Source organism: Hibiscus syriacus, unplaced genomic scaffold (genome assembly GCF_006381635.1).
Source record: "Hibiscus syriacus cultivar Baekdansim isolate YM2019G1 unplaced genomic scaffold, ASM638163v2 tig00111540_pilon, whole genome shotgun sequence".
NCBI lineage: Eukaryota > Viridiplantae > Streptophyta > Magnoliopsida > Malvales > Malvaceae > Hibiscus > Hibiscus syriacus.
This window is the reverse complement of record NW_024063114.1, coordinates 1,207,008-1,222,294: the sequence shown is the minus strand read 5'-3', so window position 1 is coordinate 1,222,294 and position 15,287 is coordinate 1,207,008. Positions and strand designations below refer to the sequence as shown.

General features: G+C 36.9%; 2 protein-coding genes and 1 pseudogene across 2 annotated transcripts; 2 read left to right on the top strand and 1 right to left on the bottom strand.

The window, feature by feature from the left end:
* Positions 1-2,458: 2,458 nt before the first annotated feature.
* On the bottom strand, positions 2,459-3,836 carry LOC120164630 (annotated as a pseudogene).
* A 5,068-nt stretch (positions 3,837-8,904) lies between these two features.
* LOC120164629 lies at positions 8,905-10,579 on the top strand. The gene is made up of 4 exons (XM_039174305.1): positions 8,905-8,985; positions 9,247-9,746; positions 9,924-10,041; positions 10,121-10,579. The coding sequence occupies exons 1-4, from the start codon at positions 8,905-8,907 to the stop codon at positions 10,577-10,579; spliced, it is 1,158 nt and encodes a 385-aa protein (XP_039030236.1).
* Positions 10,580-13,136: 2,557 nt separating this feature from the next.
* On the top strand, positions 13,137-15,187 carry LOC120164492 (peptide-N4-(N-acetyl-beta-glucosaminyl)asparagine amidase A-like). Its single transcript, XM_039174196.1, has 2 exons — positions 13,137-15,069; positions 15,108-15,187. Exon 1 carries the CDS (start codon positions 13,180-13,182, stop codon positions 15,061-15,063), a length of 1,884 nt encoding a protein of 627 aa, XP_039030127.1. The 5' UTR covers positions 13,137-13,179; the 3' UTR covers positions 15,064-15,069; positions 15,108-15,187.
* Positions 15,188-15,287: the final 100 nt, after the last annotated feature.

The following is a 15,287-nucleotide window of genomic DNA, read 5'->3' as shown; positions in this document are numbered from 1 at the left end:
TACATGGCAACATTATTTACTTGGGTCAAAGTTCATAGTGTTTACCGATAATGTTGCCAACAGTTACGTCTTAACCCAGAAGAAGTTGTCGTCGAAGAAGGCTCGATGGAAAGAGTTTCTTGCCGAGTTTGATTTGTTCTTTGAGCACAAATCAGAGAAAGTAAATTTCGTAGCCAATACCTTAAGTCGAAGGTACGACATGGAGTTTGTCAGTATGTCGACGGACAGATACGGGAACGCATCAAGAAGGGGTTGTCACATGATTAGATGGCCACTTCATTGATTGAGCTTGCCACTAAGGGTAAGACTCGAAAGTTTTGGCTCGAGGGAGGCTAATTGTATGTTCGAGGACACCGCCTCTATGTGCTGCGAAAGGAGCTCATGAAGGAATGTCACGATTCCAAGTGGGCGGGGACATCCGGGGATCCACCGGACTTTGGCCTTAATAACAGAACACTATTACTGGCCGCACATGGGTAATGATATTGAGGCCTATGTGAAGACATGTGTTGTGTGCCAACAAGACAAGATAAAGTAGAAAAAACCAGCTGGATTGTTGCAGCCTTTGCCAATCCTTGAAAGACATGGGAGAGTCTTTCCATGGATTTTATTGTAGGTCTGCCGGTTACCGATGGATTTTCTAGCATCATGGTAGTGATTGATAGATTTTCCAAGTATGGAACTTTTATCCCAGCATCCAAAGTATGCCCAGCCGAAGAAGCCGCACGTCTTTTTCTTAAGCACGTGGTGGAAGTACTGAGGCGTTCCAAAGACGATTATCAGTGATCAGGACACAAGGTTTACTAGGAGGTTCTGGAAGGAGTTGTTCAAGTTGATGAGATCAAGCTTGAACTTCTCGACGAGTGTTCATCCACAGACGGATAGGCAGACCGAGAAAGTGAATACGCTCGTAGAGACATACTTGAGGCACTATGTGAGTGCCACGCAACTTGACTGGCTGAAATTGTTGGATATAGCTCAATTTTCCTACAATTTACAAAGGAGTGAAGCGACAAATCAGAGTCCATTTGAGATTATTACCGGGTAACAGCCGCTCACTCCAAATACAATATTGACCGGGTACAAAGGGTCGAATCCAACATCATACCAATTTGTCAAGGAGTGACAAGAACATCATGAACTTGCCCGAGCTTGTTTGCACAAGGCCGGGAAGCGAACCAAGAAGTGGATGGATCGAAAGCGTCGGAATGTCAATTTTAAGGTTGGTGACCTAGTCCTTGCCAAATTAAGTGGGATCTTGCGCAACCCATATCACAAAGGGCTTGTGCGAAGATACGAGGGGCCGTTTAAAGTTCTAAAGCGAGTAGGCACTATGGCCTACAGATTGGAATTGCCTCTGACGATCAAAGCTCATCTTGTGTTTCATGTGAGTTTGTTGAAGCCATACTATCAGGACGAGGAGGAGCTAGATCGAGGCAAGTCACACCGAGCGCCAGTCGGGTTAAAAGTCTCTTACGAGAACAAAGTAGAAGCCATCCATGCGGAGAGACCCGTTCATCGAGTGGGACATAGACCAAGGCATGAATACCTTGTTCAGTAGAAGGGACTTCCAGAGAATGAAAGAAGTTGGGAACCTTCCAAAGACTTAAGGCAATTCTGAGATAAGATAGATCAATTCCACTCTAGCCGCGCAACGAGGGCATCGCTAGAACTAGTGGGGGAGAATGTCACGGACCGCCAGCCCATAACCAAGCTAAGTTCATTCAAGGCTGCCAGAGACTATCTTTGCCACGTTTTGGGCCTTCTAGAAGCCCCAAGTGAGCTGACCCATCCACATTGGAGGGAGGATAATTATTATCTTAAAGATAATTCCCACTTGTGATGCCAACACATTGCCCACTTTGTAAATAGTGTAAAGCTCTCATCTTAGCCATTGATGTATTTTAATCACAACCGTTGATTGTAGGGGACTCCAACTATAAAAGGAGACTCACCCCCTTCATTTACACACCTCAATTGAGAAATACAAACTAGTATTCACTCTCAATTCTCTCTTCTTACTTTGTGCGTCCATCTCTTAGTTTTCCCCATTTCTTTTGGGTTTTCCAACGTACTAAGCTTTCTTGCTTAGTGAAGGTTCGGGTCACTTAGCCGATTTTCGACTTTGAAAAAATCTAAGATCGTACGAGCTTGCTAGCAGCAGTCTAACCCCGTGACAATATGCATATGGTAGGGCAAGAATGGAAAACAGCTAAAAACATCAATAAACATCAATGGCCTAATATTGACAAACTTGGGGGATGTGTCTTACAAAGAAATTACCAGTGATTGAGCCTTAAGGCCACAAAACATGCAGATAAGTTGCCTAGGTAACCATGTTTCAAATCCCCACAACAGATACTGTAACCAGCAAAAGCCATTTTCCTCGATCTAATTTACTACAAAAAGCATCGAGATAATGGCATCCAGTTCAACCCATGTTGTGGATCCAATGTATTTGCCTATGGCTACCTACTAACTGGGTTACCTTGTCTTCATTTGAGAGAGATACACCTTGGCCAGTATAACAGTTTTATTAATACTGAATCCCGGAACAACGGTGAAAGCCACCTACGGTTCCGATTCCGGTGTAATATCCGGTGAAAGGAACGCTTCCTCATCGACACTTTCCATGTATACTTCAGAGAATCTACACCCTTTGCTGATCTGAAAGATTGAGGCCCCTGGCTGGAAAGCAAAGGCTAAGCAGTGCAGAAGCCATACCCGCTTTGTCATTTCGGCGAATAAGGCGAAAAATGTAGTGTTTGGGAATTGATAGGAACTCATCATGTCCCTACTGCTCAAATTGTTGAAAAATGATGATTCCATCTTGGGATGAATGACTTGCAAGTACTTGTGACGACAGAATTTCGCGAATGTTGACTTCGGTTTCATGGCTAGATATTCCTTGCATTTCAAGGAATTCAGTTCCATGAATCTATCGAAGAAGACTTGTGGATGTTTCTTCCCCTCCGGTATGGATTTGCCGAAAAGAGAGAAGTAAGGGCGGTGGAAGGCCTTGAACATTTCCATGCAAATGAAGGACTCAAATGCAAACCATTTGTCATCTTCTTTCCGATACACCACGCCTCGTTCGATCGAACTAGCCGCCGTATCGATATCCCAGTCAGCGGACTTCATTTCATCTATCATCAGCCTGACAAAACTTCCAACGGACTTAACAGTTTGTCCAAGAATGGTAATGAAATGGCTAGGATTCAAGCTTGATAGGTGAAGATTGTCGAGCACAAATAACTGACCACTTTGATTCAATCTCTTCTCCAGCAACCTGTTTTCCTTACTGGATTCGTCCAACTTTTCTCGAAGAAAAATGATCTGAGACTCTTGGAGCTTCAGCTGAGATTCCAGTTTCTTTCCCATAATCTTGAATGTCTTGGAAAGACTTTTCTGCTCCTGAAGGTCAGATAAAACCATAGCTTGTTCCGGGGAAGGATCATACTGTTTCTTCAGGAAACACTGCTTCAATTCTGACAATTTCTTCAAGTCTGAAAGACTGAAACTATGGGATCAGCAGCTTGAATCCCCTCAGCATCATAAGGTGACTGCGCATACTGCAGCTGAGCATATTCAGCTTTAATAGCAGAAACGGTAGCAAATATTTTCGCAGTAAGAGCTTCCATGGATGCCCTTCTTTGAAGCTCTTCATCATGTTGTAAGACGTCGTTCCATTCTTCGGTTTCTTTTGGCTTAACTTTCTGAACTCCATCATCAGGGACAATCCCGGCAGTAGCAGCATGAAGGTGAAGAACTCTCGATAACGTTTGAACCCATTTACTCTTTGTTGGAGTAACGGCCGATGGCTTCACCGCTTCCATCTGCAAAATCTCACAAATGACACCACCACCTATTACAAGTGAACAGAAGAATAAATAAGGGAGAAATGCAGAGGTCACAAGCGTGTTGACTGAAAAGAATAAAAAGCAAGACGCTTTAACACAGACCAAGATCTTTAATGGAAAATGGAATTTGCTTTTTGTTAGTTGTTTTGAACTTTTTTTAGCTTCTAATTAGCCTTCTTTTGACAGAGTAAAAAAATGAATACTTTTCAACAACGCGGGAAAAGAAAGGTGAAGACAAACGCAGAAGAACACGAAGAGGAAAGTGGAATAGAAAAATCATTCGATGACTTGGGGGGTGATCTAAACAATAAACATGCCCCAAAACTATACTGATAAGATGGTAAAGAAGGCTTGAAACTTGAGCACAAATCTAAATTAAGATAAGCTGTATTTTTACAGGATACAAGAGACAAACCCTACAAAATATTCTAGTTACATATGAGCAAAGTTGACAACAGGACACCCCCTCCCCCAAGAAAAATGTGGTCCATGAACCACTTGAAATTTCCACCAAAGTGGCACATCATTTTTAACAATTGGCTATATTTTAACCCCCATGGAATTATTAAGGGTATATGCATTCACAATTCACAGACTAAAATAACTCTAAAAATAAAGTAAGCTGAGTTCATTTGGGAAGGGTCCTTGGGGGACCACCAAAGTGCAAAATCTAATATGAAACAGCTGCAGCATATTCACGAGCTTTGCATATTTTATACTCCTCATATGGTAATCTTAAATATGATGCAATTATACCAATATGATATAACAGAAGCATAAAACAAAGTCTGCAATATAACGAAAGCATACAGACATGCTAAAATTCATATGACAATCTTTCTAATTTATCATTATATGCTGCTATGTATGAACATTCAGATTTTGAAACTATACAACAATCGCATACTCTAATTAATAATAGTAGAAAAAACAATGCATTGCACAGATGCTTTCTTTCTGCAGTGCAACAGCCTTAAACATCCGTAGGATTTCTGCAACATCTTTTTATATTTACCGAGATTTGTGCCTATTTTGTCCTGTAAGTAGAAGCCTTTTGCGGAGTTTGTCCTACACCTACTAGCCTAAATAAACCCCTAGTTTTTAGTTTTCGGTGGGAATTACACGTGCATGTGTTTAGATTAAGATTTACATGTTTAACAGATTGAAAGCTTAACCCTTTTTTATTCAGTCTTAAAAAGTCGTGAGATTTGAGAGACATCAAACGTGTTTTAAACAGAGTTTAACGTTTCGATTTATGGATTATGTTTGCTTGAGATTTAATTAATCAAAACAGTTAAGAATCAGACAGAGAAACAAACAGAGAGTAGAGCCACTAAAAAAAGCGAATTAAGGAGAAAAAGCAACTGGAACCCAGAAAACAAAAAAACGAAGTTAAGCTAATGAGAAACTGTTAGAAGAACACTTAACCTTTACCTCCCCCAATGAACCTAAGATGAAAAACGATAGAAAAAAAGGAAAATAAGATCACTACTGATACAGAAAACTATACATGTATATAATATATATATGTATGTATATTTATGAACAGTCCAATTTGGCGCCCTCCTTTTCCTAAATTTAATTGGAAAAAAAGGAAAAAAGAATCAAACAATAAATGGTAAAAGTAAAGCTTCTTAAGATTTCTTACCTTGAAAAGAAGTATCGTTTATCAAACGATTACCGAGCGGAGAAAAAAAGCAATAAACTATTGTTTAGCTTCAAATATCAAATCCCCAACTACCGTCACTTCTCCAATGCAAACGATCATTTCCTTAAAAAAACTGCGATAAATTTGTTTCATTTTTGAGCGGATATTTGATTTGATGTTTGCAGGAGTAAGAGAAACAATGGTGGAAGCTTGGTGAGTAAAGAATGGGAAATCACACAAAAATATATTTTTCTTCGGACATGGAGCGAAAAGCAACCGTCAAAGGTTGGGCCATTTTCCGTTATTTTCTGTTTTACGTTCCCACCATTTATTTTATTCATGTTTCTCTTAAAGACAATTTTAAATAGAGAAAATAATTTTAGTGACAAAAAATGTTGTTATCAAGTTCGTTGCGATAGTCTAAATTCGCGTTGGGATTTATTCTAATTTCGTTACGATAGTCGAAGTTCGTGTTGCGATTTATTCCAAGTTCGTTGCGATTTATTCTAAATTCGTTGCGATAGTCTAAAATTTTGTTTCTTAAGAATTTTTTCTAAAAAGATAGTATTCGCGCGGACGTGTCGAAGACATGTATTACCACGACCACGGCCACGACCACGACCCGAGACGGACGGCGGCGGCGCTAGAGTCCCCCTTGTTCTCTATCACTCAACAAGGAAGTGAGAAAACCAAGCCTTAAATACCATTCTCAATAGTGTTTCCAATACTATGTGAGATTGAGCATTACCAACACTTGTTTTCAATGCTATGTTATTATTCAAGAAACAATTAAAAATTATGCACCTTAAAACAACTGAATCAACAACCAATTGCATTAGTATCATACGATTAAATATGTCATAATTAAAAGTCAATCTACAATCAATCGCGATTATTGCAATTTTAAGCAAAACATTCAAAAAACATTGCATCACTCGCGAGAATAAAAAAAATTGTTATCGTGCAATTACAATCAATTGAAAATAAATTAGAATTGCATGAAAACTAAACAAACCACAAATAATTTCATACAAATACTAAAGTCATTAACTATAATTCACAAATAATATCACTATTTAAGGCTCAATCCCACATAGTATTAGGAACAAATGTTGGTAATGCTCAATCCCACAAAGTATTGGAAACACTATTGGGAATGGTATTTAAGGCTTGACCTTCTCACTTCCTTGTTGAGTGATAGAGAATAAGGGGGACTCTCGCGTGTCGCCGCCGCCGCCGCCGTCTGTCTCGGGTCGGGGTCGTGGTCGTGGTCGTGGTCGTGGTCGTGGTCGTGGTAATACGTGTCTTCGACACGTCCGCGTGAATACTATTTTTTTAGAGAAAATTCTTAAGAAACAAATGCAATACCACCAGTCGTTGCGATTTAACGCGAATCTGGAAACTGATTTGCGATACCGGAGATCGCATTGCGAATTATCGCATTGCGATTTAGTTGGTCATTTTGGGAAATCCAAAAAAAATTGGTTAAAATCGTATATTATAAGGCATTTTTAGTCACTGAGGTTATTTTCTCTTTCAAATACTTAGTTAAACGCTTTAAATATTATATTAATATGAGATAAATGTTATTTTTGACGTTGACCACAAAACTTTCTTTGTTTCCATTTGAATCCACACCCACGTGGAATCCAATAACGGTGCCGAAAATATCTTGAATTTCAATAAAGATTTACCATAAAAAATGTAAATTAAGCACATAGTCATGACAATTTACTATAATCATTAAACAAACTAACAATTTAAATCATATAAATATCATACAAGGAAAGATTAAAAATCTAACCAAGAATTCTGAACAAAGATAGATACAAAAAGATCTCGTATCAGCAAATGAACCGCAAAGGAGGATCAAGCTACTAAATGACCACGAAAAAAACCGTAAAATCAAACTCGAGCAACGTGAAAAACAATCCACGAAAGTGAATTAGGTATCCAAATCCAATCCGAGAGCCCTAAGCAAGAAAATAAGTATGATATCGGATAAGTGTCATATTGATTAGTTGTGATAATGTCAAATCAATCATTAGAAAAAGATAAATAAAAAAAGTCAAACGACCGAAAAACATGCCAAAAGAAAGAAGAAAACGTGTAATAAAAGCAAATGAAAAAAATGTCACAATGCAAACTTATTGAAAATAAAAAAATATGATATAAGAAGAAAAAAAAATCCACGATCGGTAACCAACATTAAAGTTGGTACCGTAGCAAATAATAAAAAAAATGGATGAGCAACACACTAAAGAGAACTTTTTTTTAAAAAGAAACAATTAATTTTATTCAAAATAAGAAATATTCTAAATTAAAATAAAGATTTACAATCACAATAAATTAAACATATAATTAAGGAAATTTCCTATAATCATTGAAACAAATATAGCGATTTAAGATCGCATAAGGACCATACAAGGAAAGATTAAATCTAACCAAGAAAACTCGAACAAATATAAATACAAACAGATTTGATCACATCGACAAACGAATCACAAAAGGGATTAAACTATTGAAAGACACCGAAAATCCACAAATCAAACTCGAACGACATAAAAAGCTATCAACGAACGAAAAGCGAGTATTCAAATCCAATCTGAAGGTTAAAACAAAGAATATCACAAGATATTAGATAAAATCCATCTTGATCAGTTGTGTCAAAGTCAAATAAACCCTTAGAAAATGATAAATGAAAATACGACCAAATAACAGAAAAACATGACAAAATGCATAAGAAAACGTGTCATAAAAATAGATGTAAACGTGAAACATAAGCAGACTTGTTGAGAATAAAAAAAGAAAATAAATATACGATATAGAAAAGAAAAAGGAAATAAATAATACCGACATTCGGTAACCAACATTAAAATTAATGTTGCCATTGATCAACAAAGACAAAAAAGAAGAGGCGGTGGCACACCAATAAGATAAAACTAAATTATTTTGAGAGAGAACTATTTTTTATATTATAGTAATATTTTACACCAATGAGAACTTTTATGTTTATGTTTTTGTACTTTAATATATATATATATATATATATATATATATATATATATATATAGAGTGCGCAAAATTTAGATTAAATAATATTGTTTATTTAAGTGACGAATTTAAAGTTGTGGGTTTACAATTAGAATATGTAAAATTATGTAGTCTAAATTTTAGATATTTTGTACGAATCAAGACACCTCGCTGGTAAAAGAATTGTTGTTGTTCCTTGAGGTCTCGAGTTCAAGCATCATGAATGTCAGTGATATAAGAGTTTAACGTGTTTAATATTAAATGATTAAGAATTATCTTTAAATAGATATTATATTGTATTTTCCTGGGATTAACAAAAAAAATAGATATTCTATGTATCGAATATTTTACATACTTGAGGTAATGGGCCTTCTGAACAAAACTAGTAATGAAAGCATATTGATGTATGAAACCGCAGCTTTGGTTTCTTCAGGTAATGGGCTGGTTTACGGTCCAGCTTTGGGTCCCTAATAAAGGACCGATGTTTCGCCCATTTTCTCTATAGCTCTGCAGATTCTTCTATGGCATCGTACGCAAAAATCCCATAGCCACTCTGTCTCTGAACCTTAAGATCCTTCTAAAACCCCTCCATTACGAACTGTATCTCTTTAAAACTCTACTACTTTCTAACCAAACCAAAGCTCTCTTCAAAACCCGTAGCTCTCTTTACAAACTCTTCCCTCCTCCACCGTCCTTTATGATCAGAACCCTTTGTTTGTCTCCCCGGAACCAACCGAGAAGCCACTTTCTCTGTTGTTTGAAGAAACTGTTGGTTTAACTGAAAAGGTTGGTGAAAGAGAAAGCCAGAGCCAAGACGAAAATAATAGGCTAATGAGCAAATCAAGGGAGTTGGATAGAGAAGTTGGGGAGTTCAAGCCCGAAAAGGAAGCCGAAGAGAAAGTTGAGGGGGACATACCCTGGAAAGTTAACAGTTTGGTTGGGTTGTTTGGGGGTGAAAGGAAGGAAGAAAAAGTGAAAAGGATTGTGAAACCGAGGAGAGAGTCCGGGGAGGTAACAGCTTTGAAGGATCTTTCGGTTTTTGTTGAGGCTTTCGTTAGGTATTTGTTTTCAATAGGGTATTTTCACAAAGCTAATTTCTTGGAGGACAACAAGTTGGATTTTGGGCACTTTGATAATAATTATGCTAGAGGTTTTATCAAGTTTTCTGCTTACGAGTTTGCTAAAGATCATCAAGAGATTGCAAAGTAAGAACATGTTTTCCCCTTTGTCCTTTTTCATTTTGGATTTGATATTGTTAAATGTATGTTGCCTGATTGATGTTCTTCGTGTTATGTTTGGCTGTTATTAAGAGCAGAAACACTTGATAATTTCACGTAGTTTGGGGGAATCTTCACTAAATGACATCAACATTGTATTTTCAGATGGCTGTCGGGCACACGCTTGAAGAAAGTCGCGGCCTTTGGCTGCCCTTCCCTGGATAAAACCAATGTCTTTGCTGCTAAGAGATTGCGAAAAATCTTTAAAATTCAAGAAGGCACTGTAAGGCATTGTTTCAATACTTGAAACAAGTAAAACCTTCTTTATATCTAGTTAAAATATTGTGATCACTTCTCTTCAGGTTTGCAGTCGATGCGTGTTAAAGGATTCGTGCAGGTATGCTAATGAGGGTGTGTGGGGAATTACAACAAAGAGTTTGCTTCTGGTCGATGTCATGAAGGTTATCATTTTATATGCCTTAGACCAAGTGCACCCCGAAGCTCAGAGTTCCGGAGGAAGTACGGGATTCAACCAGCAAACTGCTGGAGGAGGCTACAAAGCTAAGTCAAACATCATGACAGAGGCTTCTAAAATGTACCTACGGGTACTTGGGGTGAACTCGGCTGTAACTTATTCACTATCATTTTGGCTGCTTACATCGATTCGTTTCGGATCACTGTTACAGGATATGGATATGATTGCAAGGAATGCGGATAAAGTTTTGTTGGTGGAATCGATGATCTCACTGTCACAGCTGGTTTTGCATTCAGATATACATCCCACCGATGATTCTCATTTCAGCGGTAATTATAAGCCGTAAAAAAAAAAGAATTACAAGAAATTTATGATAATTGATATAGCATTTAGATGTGCTCAGGTGCAAATCCATTGAAACGTTTTTACCACAAATTCCAAGTTAGAATTAAGAAATTTTTATTTTTTAATAATTTAATTTTAAAAATTAAAATTTTAATATATTATTTTTTAAGTTGTTAATAAGTTTTTCAAGTCAAATATAAATAATTTATCTCGACTTATTAAGAATTTAACTTAAACTTAAATTTAATCAAATCTATTAAAATTAAAATTAATTAAACTGTAAATGAATAAAAAACTAAATAACTTACCGTCTATTTAGTTTAATTTACAGTTTGACTAAACTCTAATTTTCTTTTGGCTTAATACAAAATTTAAGCGTCTAAACTAGTTTTGAAAAAATGTTTTAGTGCTTAAAGTATTTTTGTTAAAAATATGTCTTTAATGTTTCCAACGTTATATTTTTAGGTGTTCATACGTCAATCGACGTTAATAATCTTTGTTAAGTGACACGTGTCACATTTTAGTAATTTTGAGAATTTATTTTAAAAAATAAAAAAATATAAAAAAAATATTTAGAAAAAACAAAAACCAAACAGCAACCCGTGCTCTCTCCCCGCTTCTCCCTTCACCATCCCATAGCCGTAAGCCAGTTAGCCGTAATCGTCACCACCGTCGTCATCAACGTCGGCGTTGACCCCAATCAACTTCTCGTTAGCCTATTGTCGTAATCTGCCAGCGTTTGCAGTGGAGAAGCGTTCAAAGGTTCATTAGATTTTAAGTCACCGTCGATGTTCTTTGTCGATTTCGAAGTCTATAAGGCACACCGCCACCACCATGCAATTATGATCAGAACCCAATCGTTCGGCGGTGAAGATAATGACTGAAGATGACTGACATCAGTTGATAATGGTGTTGGAATGAGAAATTCTAAATTTTTTAAAGCTTTTTTATAATTTTAGTAAAAAAAAATTAGTTTTTTTATAAATAAATTAAGCTTTTTATTTTTTTCTTTTCTAAAAAATACTTTTATAATTTAAAAAGTTAAAAAATTAAAAAATATATATAACGATAAATACCTAAAAATATAATTGAAAAACATTAGCACCTATTTTTAACAAAAATTATTTAGATATTAAAACATTTTTCGAAACATAGTTTGATTATTAAAATTTTATATTAGGGTTAACTACTTCAAATACCACCAACATTTAAGCGCTGACTCGTTTATACCACCAACGTTTTAATTTTGTCAATTTTAATAATAACGTTTACTTTTAAGTGCAATTATACTACTATGTCCTTAATGATATAATGACACGATAACATGACAGTTTTACGCCGTGACGGTGCTGACGTGAATGTCTCACCAAAACGACGTTTTGACACAACTAATTTAGAGCTCAATACAAACAAAATGACATAGTTTTGCTTTTAAAAAATATTGAAATATTGTAGTTGAGTGGATTTAAACGCATAGAAATAAATTTTAATGCTTAACCATTAGGCTACCTTAACTTGTGCTTTAAAACCGTAATAAGAACAAATTAAGCTTGAGAAATAGCAATTCAAAACTGTAATAAAAAATATCTCAGAAGCAGAATAGGAACAAGGGCAAGCTCCAACTAGTCTTTTCTTCAACAATTCCCATCTTATTGTTGCCTTATAAACCACCCAAAAACACTATATAACACTATTTCCTATCCGTAGATGCATCTTCACAAGAACAAGTTAATTTTTCTTTTAAAAAAACCCAATAAGAACAAGATGTGATATAAATCACAGTCTAAACCAGTTTTATCAGGGTAGTTTACAGTGATAATACTTGCTTTCCTTCTTTATCCGTCGCCTTATAATAACAACATTGTCATGCAGAAAATCCATGCCTTTATTCTTCACAGCTTGAATAAAAAAACAGTGAATATTTTTGCCTTCTTGATTGTTTTGACTTGCTTTGTTTTTAAAATTTTAAGGAATTTTTGTTTTATTCAGTCTTATTGTCATGGAGATAGAACATAAAAGGGAGAGAGAAACCTAAAGCAGAGAGAGAGAGAGAGTTTGTGTGTGTTACTAGTTTGCCTTTCATCCCTTGTGCTTTACTCGTACTTGTTGTTTATCAATCTATTTTCGTTTCCCTTTTTTATATTTTTTTCAGACTATTTTTTCATCGTATGATAAACCCTCAATTCGTCAGAAGAATCTACTGTCTAGCTCGGTTGTTTCTTCCTTTCCCTCGTCAACGACTGTTGCAGATACGTTTCGGTGGAGAAGAGAGAAAATATAGTTAAAAGTTTTAGGTTCAGTCCTTAGGTTATTTAAAATTTTAGAGTTAATCTTAACTAGAATTTTAAATTTTTAAAATTTTTATAGAAAAATAACAAGAAAATCAAGGCAGCCCAATGGTTAAGGATTAAGATCTTTTTCCATGGGTACCTAGATTTCAAATCCCTTCAAATTTCAATATTTCAATAATATATTTAAGCAATATGACGTCGTTTTGTGTATAGTTAACCCTTCTTGGGTGTGTCTTGGATTCTGCAGAATCCATATGAATCTGATTGCGTAGGTTTTGAAAGCAGCAACATCAACAAATCACTCTACTCCATGCCCGCCAAACCATCCATGGCTTCTTTCACTTTAAACCCATTGTTGTACTTGCTTCCCCTTCTATTTCTCGACCCTTTCTTCAGCCAAGCCAATCTCCACAACTCCAAAACCCTCCTCAGATCCTCCCTTTTCTCCCAGCCACCATCAACCAATGAAACCATCCCACCCACTCTCTTTTTCGAAGTCACCAAACCCATCCAAGTCCCCCACTCCAAGCCCTGTTCCCTCACCCTTCTTCAACACGACTTCGGCTTCACTTATGGTAAATCCCCTGTTTTGGCTGACTATAACTTCCCATCTGATTGCCCCTTTCAGGAATTTTCCAAGATTGTCCTGGAGTGGAATGCCACTTGTAAAGGAAGACAATTCGATAGGATCTTCGGGGTTTGGTTATCTGGAGTGGAACTCCTCAGGAGCTGTACAGCTGAACCCAGAGCTACTGGTATTTTCTGGACTGTCCAAAAGGATATCACCAGGTATTCTTCCTTGCTTTTATCCAACAAGACTCAAACTTTTACCGTTTATTTGGGGAATCTTGTCGATAGAACTTATACCGGTGTTTACCATGTCAATGTGACTCTTTATTTTTACCCTGCTGTGGAAAAAATGGATCTTTTTAAGGAAAAGAGGAGGAATTTAGGGTCTGGAATTGATTCTGAGGCTGATCTGATTATACCCTTTTCGCGAGATTTGCCATTGAATGATGGTTTGTGGTATGAGATTCAGAATGCCGGTGATGTGAAAGTGAAGGAATTCGAAATTCCTCAGAATGTAAATCGAGCAGTACTGGAAGTGTATGTGTCCTTTCATGAGAATGATGAGTTTTGGTATGGAAATCTTCCGAATGAGTACATTGCTGCCAATAATCTTACGGGTTATGCAGGGAATGGACCTTTTAGGGAAGTCGTGGTTGGTTTGGATGGTGATGTTGTTGGTGCTATTTGGCCTTTCACTGTGGTTTTCACCGGTGGAATCAATCCCCTCTTGTGGAGACCGATTAGTGCCATCGGTTCGTTCGATCTCCCTAGTTACGATATCGAAATCACCCCATTTTTGGGGAATCTATTGGATGGAAAACTCCATAACCTAAGCTTTAGTGTTACAAATGCCTTGAATGTGTGGTATATTGATGCCAATTTGCATCTATGGTTAGATAGTAAGAGCTCGAAGACCGAAGGGAAGGTTTTGCAGTATGAAATTGTTCCTCTCGGTGTGTCTTCTGTGTTAGACTTTAAAGGTTTAAATGGAACGTTCGTTACGAATACGACTAGGTTCATATCCTCGACGGGATGGGTAACGTCCAGTTACGGGAAGGTCACAACCAAAGCCACTCAAGATTTAAGTTATGGTAACACCATGGTGGTGAATGAAAGTCTGCAGATCATAAATCAGATCACCCATTTTAATGATAGTGTTAATGTGAACAATCCGGCTCCTAATGCCATATCAAAGAAATCTCTCAAGAGGTTTCTTTTCTACATGTACTCCGACGAAATTGATCAAGGAAATGGCACTTCGTTATCTGTGGCTAATGTCAGATTGGGATTTAACGAGAAGAAGTTCAACGACGCTGGTGCCGGTTCACCGAGCAGTTCACTCCAGAATTTACAGAATGGAAAGGGTGTTATGGTGGTAAAGGACAACCTGGTTGTCCGTGGAGTGGCGAGTACCCAACAATCATATAACTATCGTGGTGGTAGATTTTGCTATTCTAGGAACGTTAGCAGCTCAAACTACACCATTCTTTATGATGAAGTGAGGGACACATGCAATAAAAAATCGAAATCCGGTTTCGGATTCGGTCTTAGCAGATGGTGGCCTGTGCCTGCTCGAAGAGCTTTTCTATCATCTCATGTAGTTGATCCGAATGGAAATGAGTAATTCAAGAATTGCTTTACGTGGAGTTGTTGATTAGTAAGTCTCCATTTTCTTTAAATTATCAATTTGTAGATGCTCGTGTATCTTTGTTGGCTTTATACAGTTGAATGAACTTGTTTGTTTCTTTTAACTGGACTTTAGTTTGATTATTCATCCTTAAACTAAGCTTTTATAGTACGGTACTTGTACTTAGGACGGACATGGAGTCGATGGGGTCGACTGCCTCC